General features: G+C 39.8%; 1 protein-coding gene across 5 annotated transcripts in view; it reads right to left on the bottom strand.

The window, feature by feature from the left end:
* Positions 1–23,601, bottom strand: part of IPCEF1 (interaction protein for cytohesin exchange factors 1) — a 206,888-nt gene that overhangs the window by 80,978 nt on the left and 102,309 nt on the right. For 2 of the 5 annotated variants that reach the window (XM_030928346.1, XM_030928347.1), the window contains 2 exons: positions 11,054–11,093; positions 10,204–10,373 (listed from right to left, as the gene is read on the bottom strand). In XM_030928346.1, the coding sequence (XP_030784206.1) occupies positions 10,204–10,373; positions 11,054–11,093 (210 nt within the window). Of the gene's footprint in view, positions 1–10,203; positions 10,374–11,053; positions 11,094–18,007; positions 18,167–23,601 lie in introns of those variants that run through there. The other 3 variants (XM_030928345.1, XM_030928344.1, XM_010357563.2) reach the window with 3 other exon arrangements.

Below are 23,601 nucleotides of genomic sequence, written 5' to 3' on the forward strand. Positions count from 1 at the left end.
AGAAACCATTCCTGGTGTCTGAAAATTCCTAGCACAATTCTTCTGCATCCTAAAATCTCAATATTTCAGCAAACACATTGCTTTTCTTTGTATACATTCCTTTGATTTTTTAAATATTGCTTTTAGATGCATTCGATCTTCTCAAAGTAGCTTTGAATAATATAGAGACGGTGTTCTTGGTCAACATTTACTTGCAAGAAAATAGATGCATAGAGATTTGCATCACTGACTTAGAGCTACAAGACCTCATAATAAAGTACAGGACTAGAATCCAGGTGCCGTATGTCCCTTATACCATGCTGCCGAAATCCACCTTACTGCCGGCTTGCTTCAAGAATGATCAAATTATATACACACACATATACATATACGTATATTTATACACATGTATATCTAGATATATGTTAATATTTATATACATACATATATGTGCCAATACACATTTATGCACTATAAACATCAATTCAATATATATTAATTTATATTTAAGTTAGTGTGTGTGCACTTATGTACTCTATTTCCTGTTAACTATTTTAAACAATTTTAGGATAAAAGGCATTTTTGATTTTACATTCTACACATTGGCAAATCAACTATCATATATTCATATATAATTATTACAGCCATCAGAAATGATATTGTGGATATACATGTATCAACATGGAAATATGTTTCTAGGTATTACTTAGTGAGCAAATCAAATGACAACAGCATCATGCATAATATTATTTTATTTTTGTAAAACATAGAAACGAATGCTTGGAAACACATACATCAAAATGTCTAAACTCATGCCATGGTGGTAGGAAGCTGTATGATTTTTTTTTTTTTTTTAGATGGAGTTTCACTCTTGTTGCCCAAGCTGGAGTGCAATGGTGCTATCTCGGCTCACTGCAACCTCCACCTCCCAGATACAAGCGATTCTCCTGCCTCACTCTCCTGAGTAGCTGGAATTACAGGCATGCACCACCATACCGGGCTAATTTTGTTTTTGTTTTTATTTTTTTAATACAGACGGGGTTTCTCCATGTTGGTCAGGCTGGTCTCAAACTCCTGACCTCAGGTGATCTGCCTGCCTTGGCCTCCCAAAGTGCTGGGATCACAGATGTGAGCCACCACGCCCGGCTGACCCTGTATGATCTTAAATCATTTATTTATCTCTGTTTGCTTCCATGTCCGTCTTCTTTTTTTTATTTCACTTACTTCTATTTTCAAATTTTTCCTATGAGCACATACTACTGTATAATCTTTTTTACAATTTTTATTTTAATTTTTAGCTGTTTTTTAAGAGATGTGGTCTCACCATGTTGACCAAACTGGTCTGAAACTCCTGGCCTCAAGTGATCCTCCCATCTCAGCTTCCCAAAGTGCTGGGATTACAGGCATGAGCCACCATGCCTGACCCTATTGTATAATCTTTTATTTATTTTATTTTATTTTATTTTATTTTATTTATTTATTTATTTTTTTTTTTTTTTTGAGACGGAGTCTCGCCCTGTCGCCCAGGCTGGAGTGCAGTGGCCGGATCTCAGCTCACTGCAAGCTCCGCCTCCCGGGTTCACGCCATTCTCCTGCCTCAGCCTCCGGAGTAGCTGGGACTACAGGCGCCCGCCACATCGCCCGGCTAGTTTTTTGTATTTTTTTTTAGTAGAGACGGGGTTTCACTGTGTTAGCCAGGATGGTCTTGATCTCCTGACCTCGTGATCCGCCCGTCTCGGCCTCCCAAAGTGCTGGGATTACAGGCTTGAGCCACCACGCCCGGCCTTGTATAATCTTTTAAAGCATTTTTCAGTCACTTTAAATTTCCAAAAAGCAAGAAGTTGGACTCTATATTGTTGTTTTTAAAAAAAAAAAAAAAAAAAGAAGAAGAAGTATGGAAACACCAACAAAAGTACTATGCACTGTCCACCAGAGAAAAGAGGGAGGCTGTGTCCCCTGAGTGGGCACCTCACTGCTGTGAGCTAAGAAGACTGTCCTCTAAAATACCCCAACCACAGCATTCACTCTGGCAATGCCCAAGCATATCACCACCTTCTGAGAACAAGACAAAAGAAACCAACATTTCCTGGCTCTCGGTGTTTCACAATTAATATTGAAAAGTTTGGAAAGAATTTAAAGGAAAATAATATTGGCAACATGAGCAATTGTTCCCATATGACATGGAGTTAGCAACAAGAAGTTATTGAGAACTGCCTATCCCAACTACAGATAGTGTGGGCATAAAGCTAGGACAGGGGAACTATTATTTTAGAAATACATTCAAGGATCTGCAAACGAAAATAATTGTTAGAACACAATGATACATTATAGACAATAAATAAACCAAATACCCATTTAAAAATTAATTTCCACGCATGTGAAATTACAATGTCAGAAGTAACAGATTTCAAGAAACTCCTCAATCATTCTAACATTTAGGTTTCCAAATGTTAACTAAGCAAGTATTTTTACCCCTTTGATCCATGAGTCATTGTCTTATGGTAAACCGGTCACCTACAGCTGCAGAAATGTCACGTTTTGCCCTGTCTAGACATGTCAACATTCCACCTTCTCATCCTCCTTTCTAATACAAATTCTAGGAACATATGTTGGTCAAAAGTTCATCAATTTCACATGGTTAGTTTGAATTGTCTTCACTGAAGAAACTTTTTTTTTTTTTTTTTTTTTTGAGACGCAGTCTCGCTCTGTCGCCCAGGCTGGAGTGCAGTGGTGTGATCTTGGCTCACTGCAACGTCCACCTTCCATGTTCAAGCAATTCTCTTGCCTCAGTCTCCCAAGTAGGTGGGACTACAGGCATAGCCACCATGCCTGGCTACTTTTTACATTTTTAGTAGAGAAGGGGTTTCACATGTTGACCAGGCGGATCTTGAACTCCTGACCTTTAGTAATCCGCCCACCTCAGCCACCCAAAGGGCTGGCACTACAGGCGTGAGCCACCGCGCCCAACCTTGAAGAAACATTTCAAAACATTAGAGTTTTGTTTGGGATACGCTCAGAGGCTGGTTCTTGGCTAAGACAATAAATATAGAGTTCAGCCGGGCGCGGTGGCTCACGCCTGTAATCCCAGCACTTTGGGAGGCCGAGGCGGGCGGATCATGAGGTCAGGATATCGAGACCATCCTGGCTAACATGGTGAAACCCCGTCTTTACTAAAAAATGCAAAAAATGAGCCGGGCGTGGCGGCGGGCGCCTGTAGTCCCAGCTACTCGGGAGGCTGAGGCAGGAGAATGGCGGGAACCCGGGAGGCGGAGCTTGCAGTGAGCCGAGATCGCGCCACTGCACTCCAGACTAGGCGACTGAGCAAGACTCTGTCTCAAAAAATAAATAAATAAATAAATAAATAAATAAATAAATAAATAAAGAGTTCAAATAAATTAAAAGCCCATAATTCTCATTTTGGTAGAAGTCTGGGAACACGTCAGTGTTCAACAATAATGCTCAATTTAATTAGTTGGTTCCTACAACTAATTGATAATTAAGTAATGTAATAATTAAGCAATTCCTTCAAAAAATACTGGTACATGCTCTGTACCTGCCAACTTCTAGGATATAGAGACACAGTTTAAATCAGACAAGTAAAGAATACGTCCTCCGCTGCTTATGTTGGAGCTGGGGGAGAAAGAATATAATAAGCTATGATTAATGTATTCATAAATTCCTATAAAATTTTTTTGCATCTATTGTAAACTCACTCAGACATTTTCCAAAATGTATGCTAATCTATAGCTACCGATGAAAGGTTCAGAAGACTTAATGTCACTTTCCCAGGGAAAGTTAATCCCATCTTTATTTTTTTTGAGCTGAAAAAAAAAAGCGTACTCTATATTTACTGAAACTTTCAGAATAGTTGTCTCATGAAAAGCAAACAGTTTGACTTTCAAGTAACATTTTCTACAAGGGTAAATTCTGCCCAATGTAAAAAGTGATTAGATCTTCACTATAGAGATTCTCATAAAACTGATTTCAAGAAATATGCCTTCCAAAGATAAGATCCTCTGAAATTCACATGAAGTGCACATGCAGCTAGAGATGGAACACGTCTCGTGCAGACAGTTACTTCAATCCCCAAACATGCAAAACTTTCACCATTCAGAAAGTAAAGAAGAAATACAATCACAATTGCACAGACACATTGGATTCGCAAAAAACTTTAAAGTCTCTGTAATATATACTAAACCAGATATTAACCTACAAACCTCTTCAGTTTGTCTAAAGTTTTTATGAAATAGATAGTTGGGGCCGGGTGCAGTGACTCATGCCTGTAATCCCAGCACTTTGGGAGGCTGAGGCACGCAGATTATGAGGTCAAGAGATCAAGATCATCCTGGCCAACATGGTGAAACCTTGTCTCTACTAAAAATACAAAACTTAGCTGGGCATGATGGCGCACGCCTGTAATCCCAGCTACTCGGGAGGCTGAGGCAGGAGAATCACTTGAACCCAGGAGGTGGAGATTGCAGTGAGCCAAGATCATACCACTGCACTTCAGCCTAGCAACAAAGTAAGACTCCGTCTCAAAAAAAAAAAAGAGAGAGAGAGAGAGAAACAGATAGTTGGATGATTCACTTTTTCTAGTTGAGGCCCAGGGGCCTCAAGGCTTCCTTGAACTGGTGATGCAATGGCACAAATGGTGTCAATAAATGAAAACTAAAAAACACAAGTATCAAGTCATTTCATACAAAGAAACAACATACAAAACTAAAATAAACCAAAAAAAGTAAGCAATGGTGAATCTAAATGAAATTCCACCCTTCTTAGTCACAAACTCTTTGTCCCTCAATTTTCATATTATTTTCCCAGTCTCCCCAGGCTCTAAAACTTGGAATCATGCTTATCTTAGCTTCAATTTTTTTGTGTCTTATATCCAAGCACTCTTCAAACCTTGCCCCTTTTTATTTGCATAGTGTGTCCTAAATTCTCACGATGGCCACACTCTAGTCCCGGAGCTCATGTCTGAACGCCTGCATTTTCTCACCATCTCCTAACTGGCCTTCTGGCAGCTCCCTCACTCTCCAAAATATCCAGTTTATTGCTGCTAGGTTCATATTTTTCGCATGCCAATTTCACGTGCTCACCTTCCGGCTCAAGAATAGGCAGTAGCTCCCTACTGCCTGCTGGATCAAACCTACATTCCTACACTATCACTACGTGTCTCAGTCCTCCATTCACTGGCCCTAAGTCACCTCCAAATGGAGAAGCCGTGCAGCCTGGGGAAAAGAGCCTGGCTTTGTTGTTGGGAAACCTTTGTTTCAAATCCCAGCTCTGCTATTTACTCCTTATGAGACTTTGAGCAAGTTACTTAAATTCCCTGAGCTTCAGTAAACTCCCTTGAAAAATGGGAATAATAAAATCTATCTTGCTCGGCTATTATGAGAATTCATTATAATCACTAACACAGTGGGTTGGCACAGCTCATTTATATTTTCATTCCTTTGTTCACATTAGTCCCCAGAATGCACGTCTCCCACCTCTACTCCTCAAAGATCCTAACAATGTGTTAGCAAAATGGGAACAGCTGCGCAGGACCTAATCCGAACCTTGGGCCTTTCTAGCAAATTCAGATTGCTCCTTTTCCCATATCTGTTTTTAAAAACAGAGGTGGAAATCCTCTCCTGGAAAATTATTTTCTGTCAAAATCAGTCCTCACACATGACTCCATTTCTCGAAATTCCCATGGGCAATGTAAATGCTAGAGATTCTTAATTCTTATTTATATATGAAATCAAGAACTATTAATTGAGAGCCTATTAACTGCCAGACACGGAGTAAGTTGCTGAAGATACACCCATGATCTTGTCCTACAGAAATGATCACTTATGGAAAACAGCAAGTCTGACAAGCAAGTACCCAAAAATGAGGACAAGTATGATAGTATGAAAAGTATAGGCCAGGCGAGGTGGCTCACACCTGTAATCCCAGCACTTTGGGAGGCCAAGGCAGGTGGATCACTTGAGGTCAGGAGTTCAAGACCAGCCTGGCCAACATAGTGAAACCTTGTCTCTACTAAAAATACAAAAATTAGCCGGACATGGTGGCCCATGCCTGTAATCCCAGCTACTCAAGGAGGCTGAGGCATGAGAATCGCTTGAAACTGGGAGGCAGAGGTTGCAGTGAGCCGAGATAACACCATTGTACTCCAGCCTGGGCAACAAAGCCAGACTCTGTCTCAAAAAAAAAAAAAAAAAAAAGAAAGAAAAGAAAAGTATAGGTCACTCGGGGAGCAGAGAGGAAGTCAAATTTAGGTCAGGGGAGAAGGTACGTGCCTCTAGAAGAAGGCTATTTAAGCTAAAATGTGACCTATAAGGAGGGATAAGCTTGATGGAATTGGATAGGAGAAAGACTTCAGGGCATGGAGACAGAGTTTTCTGAGCAGGGAAATAGCATATGCGAAGGCTTAGAGAAAGCCAGACCATGTGCTAACAGGAATTGAAAGAAGTGCCATCTTTAAATGGGTTGGGCTGACAAGTGTGAGGAAGTAAGAAAGGTTACCAGTTAAGGTGATTCCCACAAACCAGAAAGTGAGTTTGTACTTTCTCATAAGGGCATGGGAAAACAAAACTATGGATTTTTAAATCCAAGATTTTACCAGCCTGGATTTCTACGGCTGTTAAACTTGCATATGGTTTTGTAGGACTTGGCGAGTAATCTTGTGTGCTGCACCACACTCTAAGCACATAGCATGTGGTGTGAAAAATGGCAGATGAGCCTCTGGACTTGACTGTTCTCAATGAATTCTGGGTAGTACAGTTTGAAGCAGCAACGTGTGGTGAAAGAAAAAGGTAGACCATGCATTGGGTCACTGGGTAACAACAGCACAAAACAGAAGAGAGGCGATGCTGGTCTTCCCAGGCAGTGTCAGGGAATGATAGAGGAGACAAGCAAAGAGAGTCAATGACAATGAGATCACATGTGGTTTCAAAGGAGAATTACCCTAAATTTCATTTCTACAGCTGTTCTCTCAGAACCCCGTTGAAGGCAGAAAACAGGGTGGTCTTAATTGTGTCATGGATCCTGGCCCCAGAGGGAGTCAGGTTGGTATGCTGTAAGTCATGGGCCTAGGAGTCCAAGGGACCTGAATGTGAATCTGTTTTTTTCCCTTTACTCCCGTGTGACTTAGGATAATTGACACAATCTCTCTGCATTTCAGTCTATCCCACTTTCAAAACGTGGAGACAATTACTACCTCTCAGGGTGATTCTGAGGAGTAAATGAGAGCATATATGCAAAATACCTTGAATCATCTATCCCTTGGCCTAGGGTAGACACCAAGTAACAGGTGGCTCTTCCTAAGATGCTATGTACTCTGCTACCTCTCAGCATTAGGTTATACGAGAATGTATAGGGACAGGGCTGGTCGTAACCCAAGGTTAAGGAACATGGAAGGTAGAATGAGAATTCTGCTCTTACGTGCTTAGGCTTAGGTGCTTTGAGAGTGACTTTGTTGAATCTGAATTCTTTTAAGCGGCAGAAAGTAAATAAAGCTTCTTGGCTTGACAGGACATGCTTGGGTCTTATTTCACAGTTGATGTCCACACAGACAAGAGGAGTATGACTGCTAATTAAGTATTCATTGAGTAGCCTTTTCTCCCCCACAATACACATATAATTAAGATTCAGGGTGGGTGTGTGTGTGTGTGTGTGTGTGTGTGGTGGAGGAAGAGAGAAGAAGAATTCCTCTACATGCCATTAGTTTTATAACCATTAGTTTGCATACCATTAGTTTAATCCTATAGTTCCCTAGCCAGATAATGGCAAGCTTATTCTCCATTCAATGCTGCTAACCTAACTGTATTCAAGTACATGCTTTGCAACCTGAATATTTCTTTCTGTATTGCCATGAAAGCAAGCCAGGGCAGGAATGGGTGAGTGTATCTAAGGCTCTATCCCTTTCCTCTTTCTAGCCTAGTCTGTCAACACTGCTGCTCCTTGTGGAAGCATGAAGTTCCTAATGCCTAAAATAGGCTCCTCTAAGAGAATCATAAGCTGAATGAGCTGATGAGGCCAAGCCAACCCAATCTGGAAGCCTGTGTGGTTCAGAAGAACTTCCTTTAAATTCTGTGAAGACAGGGACAGCAGACAGAACATATTTGCTGAATAATTTGATTCCCTGAGAAGATGAACGTCTTGCTTCTATCCAAGCTTTATTACTTCCCACAGACATGCCAAGCTCTATCAGCATCCAACCTTTCTAACAACCTCTGGAAATGCCCTGACCACTATTAAAAGGTAAATCAGCAGGTTCTCTCATGTTATAAAAGATGAAGAGGACAATCGCTTGCCACAGCTACCCCAAAACAGGGGCCTGAAATAATATGAAACAAGAAAGAGACATTTATATTAACCTTAGTTCCTCTTAAGAAGGAAGCTGGCCGGGCGCGGTGGCTCAAGCCTGTAATCCCAGCACTTTGGGAGGTCGAGACGAGCGGATCACGAGGTCAGGAGATCGAGACCATCTTGGCTACCATGGTGAAACCCCATCTCTACTAAAAAAATACAAAAAACTAGCTGGGCGAGGTGGCGGGCGCCTGTAGTCCCAGCTACTCGGGAGGCTGAGGCAGGAGAATGGCGTGAACCCGGGAGGCAGAGCTTGCAGTGAGCTGAGATCCGGCCACTGCACTCCAGCCTGGGCGATAGAGCGAGACTCCGTCAAAAAAAAAAAAAAAAAAAGAAGGAAGCTGTATTTGTTTAGGAAAACTCTCTTACAGTAGAAGGCAAGACCGCAGACCCAGGTTGCCTTAATTTGGGAAAAACCATTCATGCTAGACAAGATGAAGAATGTGTTCAGGAGGGGAGAAGAAAAGAGAGAAAAAGGATGCCAGTGGAAAACTGCACACTCTGCCAGTGACTTTTTGTGAATCCCTTAAAACTTTGATAAAGTTGTTATAACTCACCAAATGCTTGAAAAAAAAAATGTATTTTTAGGGAACCCAAAGAGGAGCTTTGTGCCACATTTTTCATGAGGTGAAGCTGGGGCAATAAGTTTGGAGGCAGAGGAGCAGAGAGGAGTGTGCTTATTCCCAGCACTGGAATTGGATTTGGGTCCGGTTTAACCAAATCTTTAATGAACAGGTGCCCAGGGGTATGTGAGTAACAAAAATTAATTAGTGGCTAGTGAATGTAAATGCATCAACTAAAAATTTGGCCCACAAACCATATGCAGTACTTATTTTGCATGTATAAAGTTACATGATGTACAGCTCTGTTGCTTGAATGACAGGCATGCCCACGTCATTTCACAAGAAGAATGTCACATAAAAAGAACTTTCCTGGCTTATAAGCAACTCCTAAGTACTTTTCCCTTAATTGATTAAAGGCCATCCAATGCTGATCTTCACAGTGCCACAGAGACTCTCACTGTCCTGAGAGCAGCAATCAAACCTCACCGGGGCTTGTGGAGAGCATTCCTCCTTGGAAACGCATCCTCATTTGACGTTCAACAACATCATCACTTTCAACAGGATTCAGGTCATGAAAGATCAGCACGCTTTCTAACAATCACTTTATTTCCAGCCATTTTCAACAGAAAACTAGCCTGGGAAGCAGATCACAACAGTATACTGACTTTTTAAGGAATAAACTAGGCAATTATCTTTTCAAATGTTGTCTAAGCACGACTAGTTTAATGCCATTACAGAGCACACCAGGGGACAAGAGGTGACCGTTGCCAACGCAAAGCTGGCATAGGGGTTAGTGATTCCAAACCAACCCATCTGATAAAGCAGGTCAGGGGGAAAGAAGAAGAAGAAGAAAGTAAAGGAGGAGAAATTGAAAAAGCTTCTCTGAACTGAATCAATTGATACCCTTGTAGGTCGTGAAGCTGAGTCTCCTTTTAGTAGAGAGACCTTAACTATGTAAAGGTGCTATGTTATGTGATGCCCACATAAATCCTGAAACTATTACAATCCCTCATGGAATAGTAACATTATAACAGAACTTAAAAGTCTCCTTTAGCAAGGATGTAAACGTCAACACTCCCTTCCTCCCCAACCAGAGTAGCCAAACAGGATGGGTTTCTTCTCCATAAAACACAATAGCATAACCTACATATCTACTGGACCAGAAATGGCTTCTATAACTTATTTGTTTATTTACTTAGCTCCAATTCCCAGAAATCAAAATTAACTTTCCCACAGGGATCACCTGATCCCTTTAACGTGCCCCTCATTAAAATGGCTGGGAACAGGAGGAAGAAAGCAGACTCACCATTTGATTGCTATACCAGTACAGTGACGACCCCTTCAGTATCACCCAGAACTTTTTCCATTTGTTGCTTAGGAAACTTCCCTTTTCCTTTTTCTTATACAGCCACCCTTGGCAGTCAGCATGGCCCAGATCTTTACACGATATCCTCCTCCGACTCATCGTGAGAAAACCTGCAACGATTACATGAAGAGGTAAAGTATTACCCTGATTTGGTAGGTAAAGTATTATCCTGATTTATGTGACAGAGTGAAAGGCAACTTTTAATTGTTAACCCCCCCAGGGAGTTGGATTTTTCACCAAGATTTATGCAAAGCCTATGCAAAACCAATGCAAAAAAAAAAAAAAAAAAAAAAAAAGCCATGTGTCTGTTTTATTTTTAAACATTCGTTTGATGCTTAGAAGGTATAAGATACAGCCAAAGAAACAGCGCAGCGGGGCTGATATGCAAGTATTAGTCTAAGAATAGTATTCACCAAGAATAAGTTGAAAATAATTAAAATCGTAAGGCTGACAGGCATATCAGTGCAGTAACATCGCTCCTCTCAACAATAACAGCGGTAGTTATGCAATAGATGTTAAAGGGTTAATGGCCACCTCAAAACACAGCTACTTCCCGACTCACTGCCAGTTTTTCTAAGCTCTTTCGACATACCACGAGGGATTAATCCAAATGAACAGCATGTCGTCATTTCTTAAAATCAATTCAACAATAACCAAAAATTAATCTGCCATCCACCTCCTCATATTAGCATTAAGAGACAAAAATCTGATCCCAAGGAAGGCATCCCGGAGGAAAGCCACACTCAACACACACAAAAAGGAGATAAAGAAACAAAGGAGATCTAATTACCTTGAGTTTTCCTCCTCGGCTTCTGACGCAAGGGAACCTGCTGAAAATGCAGGAAGGAAAGAAAAGAGGAAATTTCTGATTGTGTTGTAACATTTGTAAAGAGAGAAGGAGGGAGGAGGTGGCAGTGTTTATGAGCAGGATGGAATCTAAAAAAAAAAAAACCTCTCCAGGCAGAGCTAACGGGGAGCTACTAGCTGAGGCACAAAATGTGCTAATTAGAATCAATATACATTGAGCTGAACCTGAAAAAAAAAAATGTCACAGAGCATTTATCACTAATGTTTCCTGTTCCCACCCACTAGCTGCTCTCTCGCTACTACTTTAGTTATGATAGCACAGTGTTCACGGAAGTTTTAAAAATCAAAAAATATTTCCCCTTTTGTGTTTTTGTGAGAGAAGGAAAAACAGATCTGCTTCTTTTGCAATTTCTAAATAACAATGATTATTCAGATCAACCTGGAGGATAATTGCTACAATCTCAAAATATTAGAGTCACTTGACTATTCCGTTCATAGTCCTGCTCCCACATAGGGTTACACCTAAACCACATGAATTAAATATCCCAGAAAATGAAATTCCACAACCTCTTTTAGTGAGAGTTCAGTAGCAATCAACCCTCCTTATCAGGAAATTCTTATTTACAGAATTGTATTGAAATATCTCTGAATATTTCTCACGTTTTATGGAAGATAAATTAGCTACCACCTACTATTCTGTACTAGCTCTTCAAATCTTCAAATAAGACATATTGTATGAAATATACAATTTTTACACAATACATTTTAAACAAACATAGAATCAGACTACCAGCAAAAATAAAAAATATTTTTAAGTATTTTCAAATATTTGTGTGTCTGTGTGTGTAGAGAGAAAAAAAAATGTGCTTAAAGAAGTTTTGTTTTTTCTTTACAAATATCTAAGCTGAATTGATTTAAATTTGAAAGATAACCTTTTCTGTTAACAGGTAGAGAACTCAGGGGGAAAAAAGCGTAAAAATGAAAAGCAGTTCTAAATTTGGTATGCAATCTTAGTACAGCATTTTATAATGTTTTCTAGAGATGCCTGGCTTATATTCTACATATCTAACTATTGATCTCATAGCTATTGTATATGGTTCTACTGTATGTTTGAAGAAGGGATATGACAGTGAAAAGAGGAGAGGGTCTTTAAATCCAGAGGCCTGGAACCAATTCCTGGCTATATTTTTTTTTTTTTTTTTTTTTGAGACGGAGTCTTGCCCTGTCACCCAGGCTGGAGTGCAGTGGCCGGATCTCAGCTCACTGCCAAGCTCCGCCTCCCGGGTTCAGGCCATTCTCCTGCCTCAGCCTCCCGAGTAGCTGGGACTACAGGTGCCCGCCACCTCACCCGGCTAGATTTTTGTATTTTTTAGTAGAGACTGGGTTTCACCGTGTTAGCCAGGATGGTCTTGATCTCCTGACCTCGTGATCCGCCCGTCTCGGCCTCCCAAAGTGCTGGGATTACAGGCTTGAGCCACCGCGCCTGGCCTAATTCCTGGCTATTATAATTAGTAGCTGTGTTGCCCAAGAAAATAGCACCCTCTGAATCTGCTTCTTCATTTATAAAATGAAGATACTGATAATAATTCTAATCCTATAGGCCTTATAAAGATTTGACAAGATTTATTTGTGAAAATCCTCTGAGAACTAAACAACATTCCTTTATGTGAGTATATGTAATATAATATATCGTTGACATAAACAAATACTTTATATCTAATAAACAGAAAAAAATCATGATTTGTGTAAGTATGATTTATGTTTCCTTCAGCAATTATAATGAAGCTAAAGTGTCTAAATTATATTTCCTGGGAAATACACATCCCACAAAATACTGCACTGACATTTCATCTGACAAATGTTAGAGTAAAATTTATCCCCCCCAAAATTAATCACCCATAAAGATGGCAATAATTGCCTTAAATTTTAAGCAAAGATAGACATGTTATAATCATGGCATGTTACTAAAATCCAGGCAAGTTATCATGAAAAAGACCTAGTCTCAGCTTCACCTCACAAATATCTCCCACACTGACCTGTTTGTGTTCTAAAGTTCCTGTCATTCCCTCAAATCATCTCCTGGGACCTTTTTTTGATATGCCAATTCTCTGAGATCAGTAAAACCCAACTAGTACCTATTGGCAAAATATTTTTGCCCAAATATGTATATCATTTGAGTGGCTAAATGTTAGCTGAGAGCCAAGACTAAGGACAAAGAAGAGAATACGTGAATTTAGATGCTGGATAAGATTTGGGAAATCTGGGGTCCAGGAGTTCCTAGGGGGCACTTAAGACAAACCAAGAACGAGGCTAATAGGGAGAAAAGGGCGTTGTTAACAGTCATTCCTAGAGTGCTCAGGCCCCCAATGAACAAGATGAAATTACATTAGTTCAAACAAGAAGAGCAGCCTTCAGATGAACAAATGAGAGAGAAGTCCCTGGAGGGTAGCAATGGGATCAGCCAAGGCAGAGAGGGAGTGATGCTCCTTCCATCACTCCCAGCTGGGTACCAGTGAGCATTCTCTACCCATTCGTTGTGAGCACCCAGTGGGACTGGAGCCTTCCAGCTCCACCTTCAAACCTTAGGGCTACTTCCAGGGAAAGCCCCAAAATGTGAGCTTTGTCTCAATTCTGCCCAAGACCAACCCTTGTTCTATACCATGTTCTTGTGCCTAGGATGGGATGAGAACAATACCCCAAGCAGAGCGGGCACCCAACCCAAAGAAAGTCTTTTTTTTTTTTTTTTTTTAGAGAGGGGAGCTTAGTTATTGGGTCATTGAGTCACCCCTGTTCTGACAGTAATTCTCTTAAAGCAAATTATTAACTGTTAAAACTGTTCTCCCTGACCAGAAACAGACTGCATTATAGAAATAACAAATTCAGGGAGTTTCGGTTTCACTTAATATACATGAATTTGAAACCTAAATTGGTTTACATGAGACAATGAAAACAATCTTTGAGAACTTTATTGCATCTAAGATAGATTTTACTCCTCACAACAGGAAGTGGAACCCGCGAACTAGTCAGTTTCAAAAAGATCTTCATGTGGTTTTTAACTAGGTAAGTTAAAAAAAAAAAAAAGCAAGCAACCAGTTGAGCATTTTATGAGATGGTTTTTCAATAGGGGAAATTATAACTTGTTATCATCATAAATATTCAGAGCCTAGTAAGATATTTTCTCATTCTATTTTCTTCCAGTTTGAATGCTATAGGTAAAACTAAAACATTATTCTTAAAATCTAATTTTCCCCTAACTTGGTTCTAAAATTGAGGGGAAAATTTTCTTTGAAAATATGTATTTCTTTTTTATTGAAGAAGTGTATTTTTCTTTAACTTTTTAAAGGATGGTTCAAAAACTTCATTTGGCCACGAATCACTCAAAAACACATAGAACAGTAGAAAATACACAAAGGAAACTCCTTTGATGTTGAATGATGAGACTAATGCCCAGGTTACAGGTAACTACTATATTGACTTACAATCCATATAGTAGTTGTTAAACCTTGCAAGCAAAATTTACCCCAAGATGTATTAAAATTCACAGTAAGATGCTCTGTCATTACATCAGACTTCTCAGTGATCCTAATCTTTAGCAAAAACCATACAGTGATATGCTGGTAAAATGGGCTCTCTGGTTGCAGGAGCCCTAACTTGCGGATTTTGTCAATTTCCATGGTACAAACCCTCACATCATTGACAATTTCAAGCTACCAGTATTTTAACAACCAAGCCACAAAAATTCCTGACTATTTTAGAGCCGTACCAAATCGGCACAGCACTGATAGAGCTGTTAGGGATGTTTCTCCAGAAACCCCTGACATCACAACCGTTTTTTATCCTTCCCGGAAAACTAGACTCAACTTTTTAAAGGAGAATCTAAAGCATCCAATTAATAAACATTTACCTGTGAAAACATGAAAAGTTTCCTTAATTTTTTCAGAAGACTAACCACCTTAAATAATACTTAATACATTAATTGAAATAATCTCTCATAGTAGTGAATAATGGAGACAGATAACAGACATTCTAATAATAATAATAATAGAAGCAGAACTAAAAACAGTGACAGAGGTCGGGTGTGATGTGATGACTCACACCTATAATGCCAGTGATTTGGGAGGCTGGGGCAGGAGGATCTCTTGAGCCCAGGAGTTCAAAACTGGCCTGGACAACATAGCAAGACCCCATCTCTTATTTTTAAAAACCACAACGACAGCTAAGAAATATGAATAAAGCTTGCTGGGCGTGGTGGCTCACGCCTGTAATCCCAGCACTTTGGGAGGCCGAAGTGGACGGATCACGAGGTCAGGAGATCCAGACCATCCTGGCTAACATGGTGAAACCCTGTCTCTATTAAAAATACAAAAAATTAGCTGGGCGTGGTGGCGGGCACCTGTAGTCCCAGCTACTTGGAAGGCTGAGGCAGGAGAATGGCGTGAACCCGGGAGGCAGAGCTTGCAGTGAGTCGAGATTGCGCCACTGCAATCCAGCCTGGGTGACAATATGAGACTCAGTCTCAAAAAAAAAAAAGAAAGAAAGAAAGAAATATAAAAAGAAACGTGAATAAAGTTTAATAATCATATCATGCTGATGGGTGCCAGGCACTGCTCTGAGTCTTTTCAAGATACTGGCATTGAACTCTCATAGCCACAAGAGCTATTTCAAGAATAAAACTCTGCAGAGTAGACTGGTAGGGGATTTGTTTGCATTGTTGCTGTTTTGTTAAGAAGTAGGGCAGGGGCTGGGCGCGGGGCTCACGCCTGTAATCCCAGCACTTTGGGAGGCCGAGGCGAGTGGATCACGAGGTCAGGAGATCGAGACCATTCTGGCTAACACGGAGAAACCCCGTCTCTACTAAAAATACAAAAAATTAGCCGGGCGTGGTGGCGGGTGCCCGTATTCCCAGCTACTCAGGAGGCTGAGGCAGGAATAAGCAGAGGCAGGAGAGAAGGTGGTCGTGGAGCAGAGGGAGGAATACAAGAGAAAGGTAGGTCCAAACCTTCCAATACGGTCAGTGTGAAAAAATAAAGGACAAGCCCTTCTTGACCAGGCACGGTGGCTCTCACCTGTAATTCCAGAACCTTGGGAGGCCGGGGCGGGCAGAGCATGAGGTCAAGTGTTCAAGACAAGCCTGGCCAACATGGTGAAAACCTATCTCTACCAAAAATACAAAAATCAGTCGGGTGTGGCGGTGGGCACCTGTAATCCCAGCTACTCAGGAGACTGAGGCAGGAGAATTGCTTGAACCTGGGAGACAGAGGTTGCAGTGAGCTGAGATCATGCCACCACACTCTAGCCTGGGTGACAGAGCAAGACTCGTCTCAAAAAAAAAAAAGAAAAGAAAAGAAAAAACAAAGGACAGATTCACTAGAGATTTGGCAAAAACAGTTTAACTATTGTGTGGGGCTACAAGACCAGTCCGAGTGGGTTGAGAGACGAGTGGGAATGGAAGAAATAAAGACAGCGTTGCAGACTACTCTTTCAAGAATCTTCACTGAAAAGAGGCGTCATGATAGTAACAGGAAGGCACACTGCCAAAGGACAGAGATTGCTACAGACCTCCCTCAAAACCAAGCTTCTGTGCTTAAACCCTTCTATTGCAGTAAGATACAGATACACACTTAGAAAGCTCGTCAACAATACAGTAGCAAAGGCTTCAATTATATTCATATTCTAACTCATTGATCATCCATTTCTTTCTGCTTTTTTTCTTTTTGAGATGATTTTTAAGGGAATTAAGTATACTGTTATCTCTCTGTGTACCCCTTCCCTTTTTCATTTCTCTCTCATTCTCCTCACATTACACTAACTGAATGTGATGTTGATCATTTCCTTGCTTTTTTTTTTTTTCTCGCTCTGTTTCCCAGGCTGGTCTCGAAATCATAGGCTCAAGAGATTTATCCTCCTCAGCCTCCCAAAGTGCTGGGATTACAGGCTCGAGCCACCACACCCGGCCTCCCTCGCATTTTTACTATCTATATATAATATTTTAACAAAACTATAAGTAATAACATTAACACAGACATTTAATTTTCACTATTATGTTTCTGTAATGTTTTCACATTGATACATGTATCTCTAGTTCATTTTCAATGCTGCATAGTGCTGCAGTGAAGAAAAATGCCACAATTTATCTCTACCTATTGATGCACATTTAAATTATCTACAGTGTTATGCTATCACAAAAATGTCACAATTAACAATTTTGTATAACTTCCATTATGCATATATGCAGGTGTCTTTCTGGGCTACGTATGTGTCTGGAAGTGGAATTGCATGATAATAGGATATGTGCGTCTTTAACTTTTTAGATATTCCCACATTTCTTCAAAAGTGTCCTACTTACAGACCCTCCTGCAATATATAAAATTTAGCTCTCTACAACCAGGAATATGTTTTAGTCTTCTATCTCAGAATTTCATAAATCTTTCCTATGTCTCCTTCTACTGTTTCTTTGTTTTTTTCTCTTTCATTAATGTCTGCTCTTATTACCCTTATTTATTTAAATTTTTTAAAAATTTACTCTGTTATTCTTTTTCCAGCTCCTAGAGGTGATGTTTATCTTATTTATATTCTTTGCTTTTATTATAATAAAACAGTCAGAGTTATACATTTACTGTGAATTTTGCTTTACTTGTATCTCCTTGTTTTTCCATCCTAAATCATTTCTTTAGAATGAGACATTGGAATGTATATTTATAGGTTTCTTAGCATATGGAAAATTTTCACCATTTTTTTAAACTTCTAAATTCATTGCATTTTTGTTCAGAACATATGATCTTTATGATACCAATTTCTTGAAATTATTAGCATTTATTTGTGACTTATTACATAATCAAATTTTGTAAACATTCTGTATTAGTCCATTCTCACACTGCTATAAACATACTACCTGAGACTGGGTAATTTATAAACAAAAGAGGTTTAATTGACTCACAGTTCTGCATGGCTGAGGGAGCCTCAGAAAAGTTACAATCAGGGTGGAAGGCAAAGGGGAAGAGAGACACGTCTTACATGGTGACAGGAGAGAGAGAGAGAGAAGCAGGAAGCACCAGATACTAATCAAACAATTAGATCTCATGAGAACTCACTCAATATCACGAGAACAGCATGGGGGAAGCTGCTCCCATAATCCAGTCACCTCCCACCAAGTCCCTCCCTCAACATGCAGGGATTACAATCTGGATTACAATTCCAGATGAGGTGGGGACACAGTCAAATCACATTCTATGTAAACTTAAATCAAAACTGCTAATTTTGTTTTCCAAATCTTTTATATCACTCTTTAATTTTTGTTGCTGGAGTTACAACTTTGTTAGTATTTCTGTCCTTTTATTTTCAAACTTCCGTGTGATTGTTGGCTGGTTTTTGCCATTCCTTTTATAAGGACCGTATGACTACATTTTGATGTTTTTAATATAACAAGATTATCTGTGCCTTTTCATAGGTGAATTTAATCTGCTTACATTTAACAGCATTTTTATTTTGCGGTTTTGGTTTCATTCATTTCATTTTTTATTTTTCCCTTTTTTCTTTCTCACATGCGACTTCTTGGATGTTTAATTTAGTATTTCTAAATTCACCATAAATATAACATAACTTAGCATATTGTAACTCCTGTTTGAATGACTGCTCTCTTGTTATTGCAGTCTACATATTTATTTTTCCATTAAAAATGTTGAGCATATTATTATTCTTAATCATAAATTTATTATGATTAAGTTATTATTTCTCAATCAGAATTCACAAGTTTTCCTATTTCTGGGATCATCTTTGTTTCATTTATCATATAGCTTCCCATTGGATCCACTTTTCTGTTTAGGAGGGTGCCTCTTTGAATAGTCCCTTTTAATGACAATCCATAGGTAGTAAATTCTCAGTCTCCGTGTATATTGTAATGCCTTTATTTTCACCTCAAAATTGAACAATAATTGAGGTGGGTATAAAAGTATTTTCGCCCCTGGCACTTTGACTATTTTGATCATTGGTCTTCTAACAACTGTCACATTGATCAGATTTCTGCTCTCAGTCTATCATTCATTGTACTTGATTTTTCTTTTCACTCTCTTAAGGCATTCTCATCATCCTTGAGATACTGTAACTTTACTGCAATGTTTCTAGTTATGGACTTATCTTTATTTATACTGCTCAATCCTCTAATTGATGCTTGCATCTTTTTTCAAGCATGGAAAATTTTAAAAGGTCTTCAAATAGTGTTTTTCTGCCATTTTCCTCATTCTCTTCTTTTGGGACTACTGTTAGATTTATGTTAGAGATGAGTGATTTTTTTTCCATATCTTAGCTCTTTTTTAATCTCTTTATCTCTCTATGCTACTTACGTCTTATATCAATTTTTCAAATCTAATTCCAAGTTACTAATACTCTTTTTTGAAAGCATCCAATGTTTATGCCATCTATTGAGCTATTGCAAGGAAGGCATTTTCTGACATTTCTAATTTTTTTCAAAACCAACTGATAGTTTATTATTGGTGCCTGATTTTTCTTCAAAAATTTTTAAAAGTTTCTTTGAACCTCGTACTTAAACATTTTGTCGAGTTTTTAACTTTTTATTTAATTTAAGATTAAGCTATCTTCTAATTTTTTATTCTGTATTCTATCTTTCTTAGCATTATCATTTGTAAATGTGTTCTGGGATTTGTCTTAGTCAGTTTGGACTGCTGTAACAGAGTACCATAGATTGAGTGGTTTAAACAACAAATATTTATCTCACAGTTTTGGAAGCTGGGAAGTCCAACATCAAGATGTGGGCAGAGCTGGTGTCTGGTGAGGGCCCTCTTACCGGTTTGCACATGGCCATTTTCTCATTATATCCTCACATGGCCAGGGAGAAAAGTCATCTCTCTCTGGTCTCTTCTTTTTTTTCTATTTTTTTTTTTTTTTTTTTTTTTTTGAGATGGAGTCTCACTCTGTCACCCAGGCTGGAGCACAGTGGTGTGATCTTGGCTCACTGCAAGCTCTGCCTCCAGGGTTCACACCATTCTCCTGCCTCAGCCTCCCAAGTAGCTGGAACTACAGGCGCTCGCCACCACGCCTGGCTAATTTTTTGTATTTTTAGTAGAGACGGGGTTTCACTGAGTTAGCCAGGATGGTCTCAATCTCCTGACCTTGTGATCCACCCGCCTCGGCCTCCCAAAGTGCTGGGATTACAGGCGTCAGCCACTGCACCCGGCCTCTGGTCTCTTCTTATAAGGGCACAAATCTCATTCATCAGGGTGAAGCCCTCATGACCTAATTAACTCTCAAAGGTTCCACCTCCTAAAATTATTACACTGGGGATTAGGGGTTCCATGTATAAATTTGTGAGGACTGAATAGGAGGGACACAAATATCCAGGCTATGACAGAATTTAAATTTGCAGAATTGCAAGTGAAAAAGTATTATGTCTTCTCTTTCTCTGCCTTACTGTCTGTCTATATGGCATTCTCTCTCTCTGTCTCTCTCTCTCTCTCTCTCTCACACACACACACACACTCACTCACTTTCTCTCTCTCTTCCAATCTGTGCTTATGGCTTTCTCTTTTGTGGTTTAGAAGTTACCTCCATTTACTGCAAAACTAGTTCTATAATAATATCCTGATTTAATCACAGAGAATCTTGCACAGATGGTCCCCAATGTATGATGGATAGTTTGACTTACAATGACTTTATGATAGTACAAAAGAAAAAGCAATATGCATTCAGTAGAAGTTGCACCTCAAATTTTGAATTTTGATATTTTCCTGGGCTAGCAATACGTGGTATGATACCTTCACATGGGATTTTCAACACTTTATTATAAAATAGGCTTTGTGTTAGATGATTTTGCCCAGTCGTGGGCTAATTTAAGTGTTCTGAACATGTTTAAGGCAAGCTATGCTAAGCTATGATGTTCAGTAGATTAGGTGTATTAAGTGCATTTTCAACTTAAGATATTTTCAATTTATTACAGATTTATTAGGACATAACCCCATGGTAAGTCAAGAAACATCTGTATGTTCTGTCACTGATCCAGTTGGTGACTAAATTTAGCTCCCGGTTTGGTGCCTGTGTCTGTATCTCCTTCCTCCCAAGGCCCACAACTAGCAAAATGTGTCATCTCAGGCAGTGATTTGGCAACTGTTTCCTCCATTTATCTTTAGCTCCTTTCACAAGTGGGGAAGCTCCATTGTCATCATGGAGTGAAGCTAGCTCTCCCCACATTTAGTGGAACATTTTTTACACCCCCATCCCTTAACCTACAGGCGGAGGCAAACTACTTCCTGCTTCCAGACCAGGTGCCCATCCAGCTCATGGCTTCAGTCACACTGCATTTTTCATTTCTGATCCATAGAGATGCTTACCATGTTTCTGAGACTAACTATCCATTTTTGTCTTTCTATGTTTTTCTTTGTCTATCAGTGCTATATGTTGAAAGATGAATGGAATGTCAAAATGTGTACCATCTTTGAATGGAAGTCAGTTATTTCATTTATAAGATTCCATCTTAAAACCACAAATGACAAACCAATCTCTTCCCATACTGGCCTCAATACACCACCAAAACTTTTTGCTTTTTTGTTTTGGTTTGGTTTGGTTTTTTGTTGTTGTTGCTGTTGTTTGTTTGTTTGTTTGTTTGTTTGTTTGTTTTTGCTTGTTTGTTTTTTGAGACAGGGTCTTGCTTTTTCACCCAGGCTAGAGTACAGTGACATGATCATGGCTCACTGCAGCCTCAAGCTCCCAGGCTCAAGCGATCCTCCCACCACAGCCTCCCAAGTAGCAACTGGGACTACAGGCATACACCAGGACACCTGGCTAATTTTTTATTTTTTGGTAGAGATGGAGTCTTGCCATGTGGCCCAAGCTGGTCTCAAACTCCTGACCTCAAGTGATCCTCTCGCCGAGGTCTTCCAACGTGCTGGGATTATAGGTGTGAGCCACCATACCCAGATAACTTTTTTCTATTCTGCAGAAATATCGGGCACTTTAACAGTTCCTTGCTTTTGACTACTGTATTTCCCTGCCCATTCTTCTCCTGGTTAATGCTTACTCATCCTCTGAGATCCAGGTCAAATGGCACCTCCATATGAAGTCCTCTCTGACATTAGAAGGTGGTTAGTTCTAATACTAATCTCATATTCACCCAGTGTTATTTATTTGTAGCCCCTGTAATAAGCTATTTATGTTATCTCCGAAGATCTTCATGGTAGGTACTATTTTTATCCTCCTGTTCACAGATGAGGAACTTCAGCTTGGTGTGGTTAAGAAACTTCTCTACAGATCACACACAGGTAGTAGCAAAGCCAAGAATGGGACCCAGCCAGTCAGACTCCTAAGCCTATTGTTTAATTACATATTCTCCTGCTGTTCTGTCTTCTATGTTCTCACCACGTTTTGCTATGCCTCTGCCATTGATATTAAAATCTGTTTATTTATCTGTGTGGGACACCATGGTACACACACTGTGGTAACATTGCCTACCCAATGGTCCAACCCAGAGATTACTCCAAACCTGTGAGTAATCTCAGGTTTGCCCTTTCCCCTCTCCTACACATTTGCTCATGCACCACCCCTGTCCAGGTTTCTTCCTAATATTTATCAAATCTCTCTTCCCTCTCTATCTCCACTATTGCTGCCTTAGTCAGATCTGTATCAGTTTTCTCTTAAACAATGACCAACCATCTCATTCCTGGACTCCCCGTCTACAGTCTAGATCCTCAAAACCCATTCAACACACCACTGAACAACTACAACTCTGCTTAAAATGCATCAATGACTGGCCAAGAATTCAAGACAGAATTGATGTTCCTGAACATGCCATGTGCTCAAAATCTAGTACCTAGCCCAGTGACTGACACAAAGTAGGCACTCAAAAAAAATTTAACAAAAAGATTTATGGTCTTATATCAATTTTTCCTTCCTATGATGCCTTTAGTAAGCATGATGACTTCCTAGGTGCATGGCAGATAGTGGAACTTTGACAGATGTCTGCAAAGCCATCTACTGCTCAATTACTCAGAGTTGCAAAACACCTTGGCTAGTAAATAATATCAGCAAAGTTAAGCAACACAAAAGTTTCTCCAATACCTTTCTCACTTCCAAAGAGGCACATCCATAGAGAAAACCACATAGGATTGATTGACATTAAGCTTGAATTCACAGGAAAAGTTGATTCTTGGTATTTTCTTGAAGGTAAAATGGGCTTTTGCTGAACAAATCTCTAGTTCTACTAAAAGACTATTTCCTTAAAATGCACAATACCTTTCTCCCTCATCTTCTTTCAACAAACCCTCCAAATACTGAGAATCTGGAACCAAAGAAATATAGACTGTGGGCCAGATGCGGTGGCTTACACCTGTAATCCCAGCACCTTGGGAAGCCAAGGTGGGCAGATCACCTGAGGTCAGGAGTTTGAGACCAGCCTGACCAACACAGAGAAACCCTGTCTCTACTAAAAATAAAAAAATTAGCCAGGCGTGCTGGTGCATGCCTGTAATCCCAGCTACTCGGGAGGCTGAGGCAGGAAAATCGCTTGAACCCCAAAGGTTGTGGTGA

Source organism: Rhinopithecus roxellana, chromosome 4 (genome assembly GCF_007565055.1).
Source record: "Rhinopithecus roxellana isolate Shanxi Qingling chromosome 4, ASM756505v1, whole genome shotgun sequence".
In the NCBI taxonomy this organism is placed as follows: Eukaryota; Metazoa; Chordata; class Mammalia; order Primates; family Cercopithecidae; genus Rhinopithecus; species Rhinopithecus roxellana.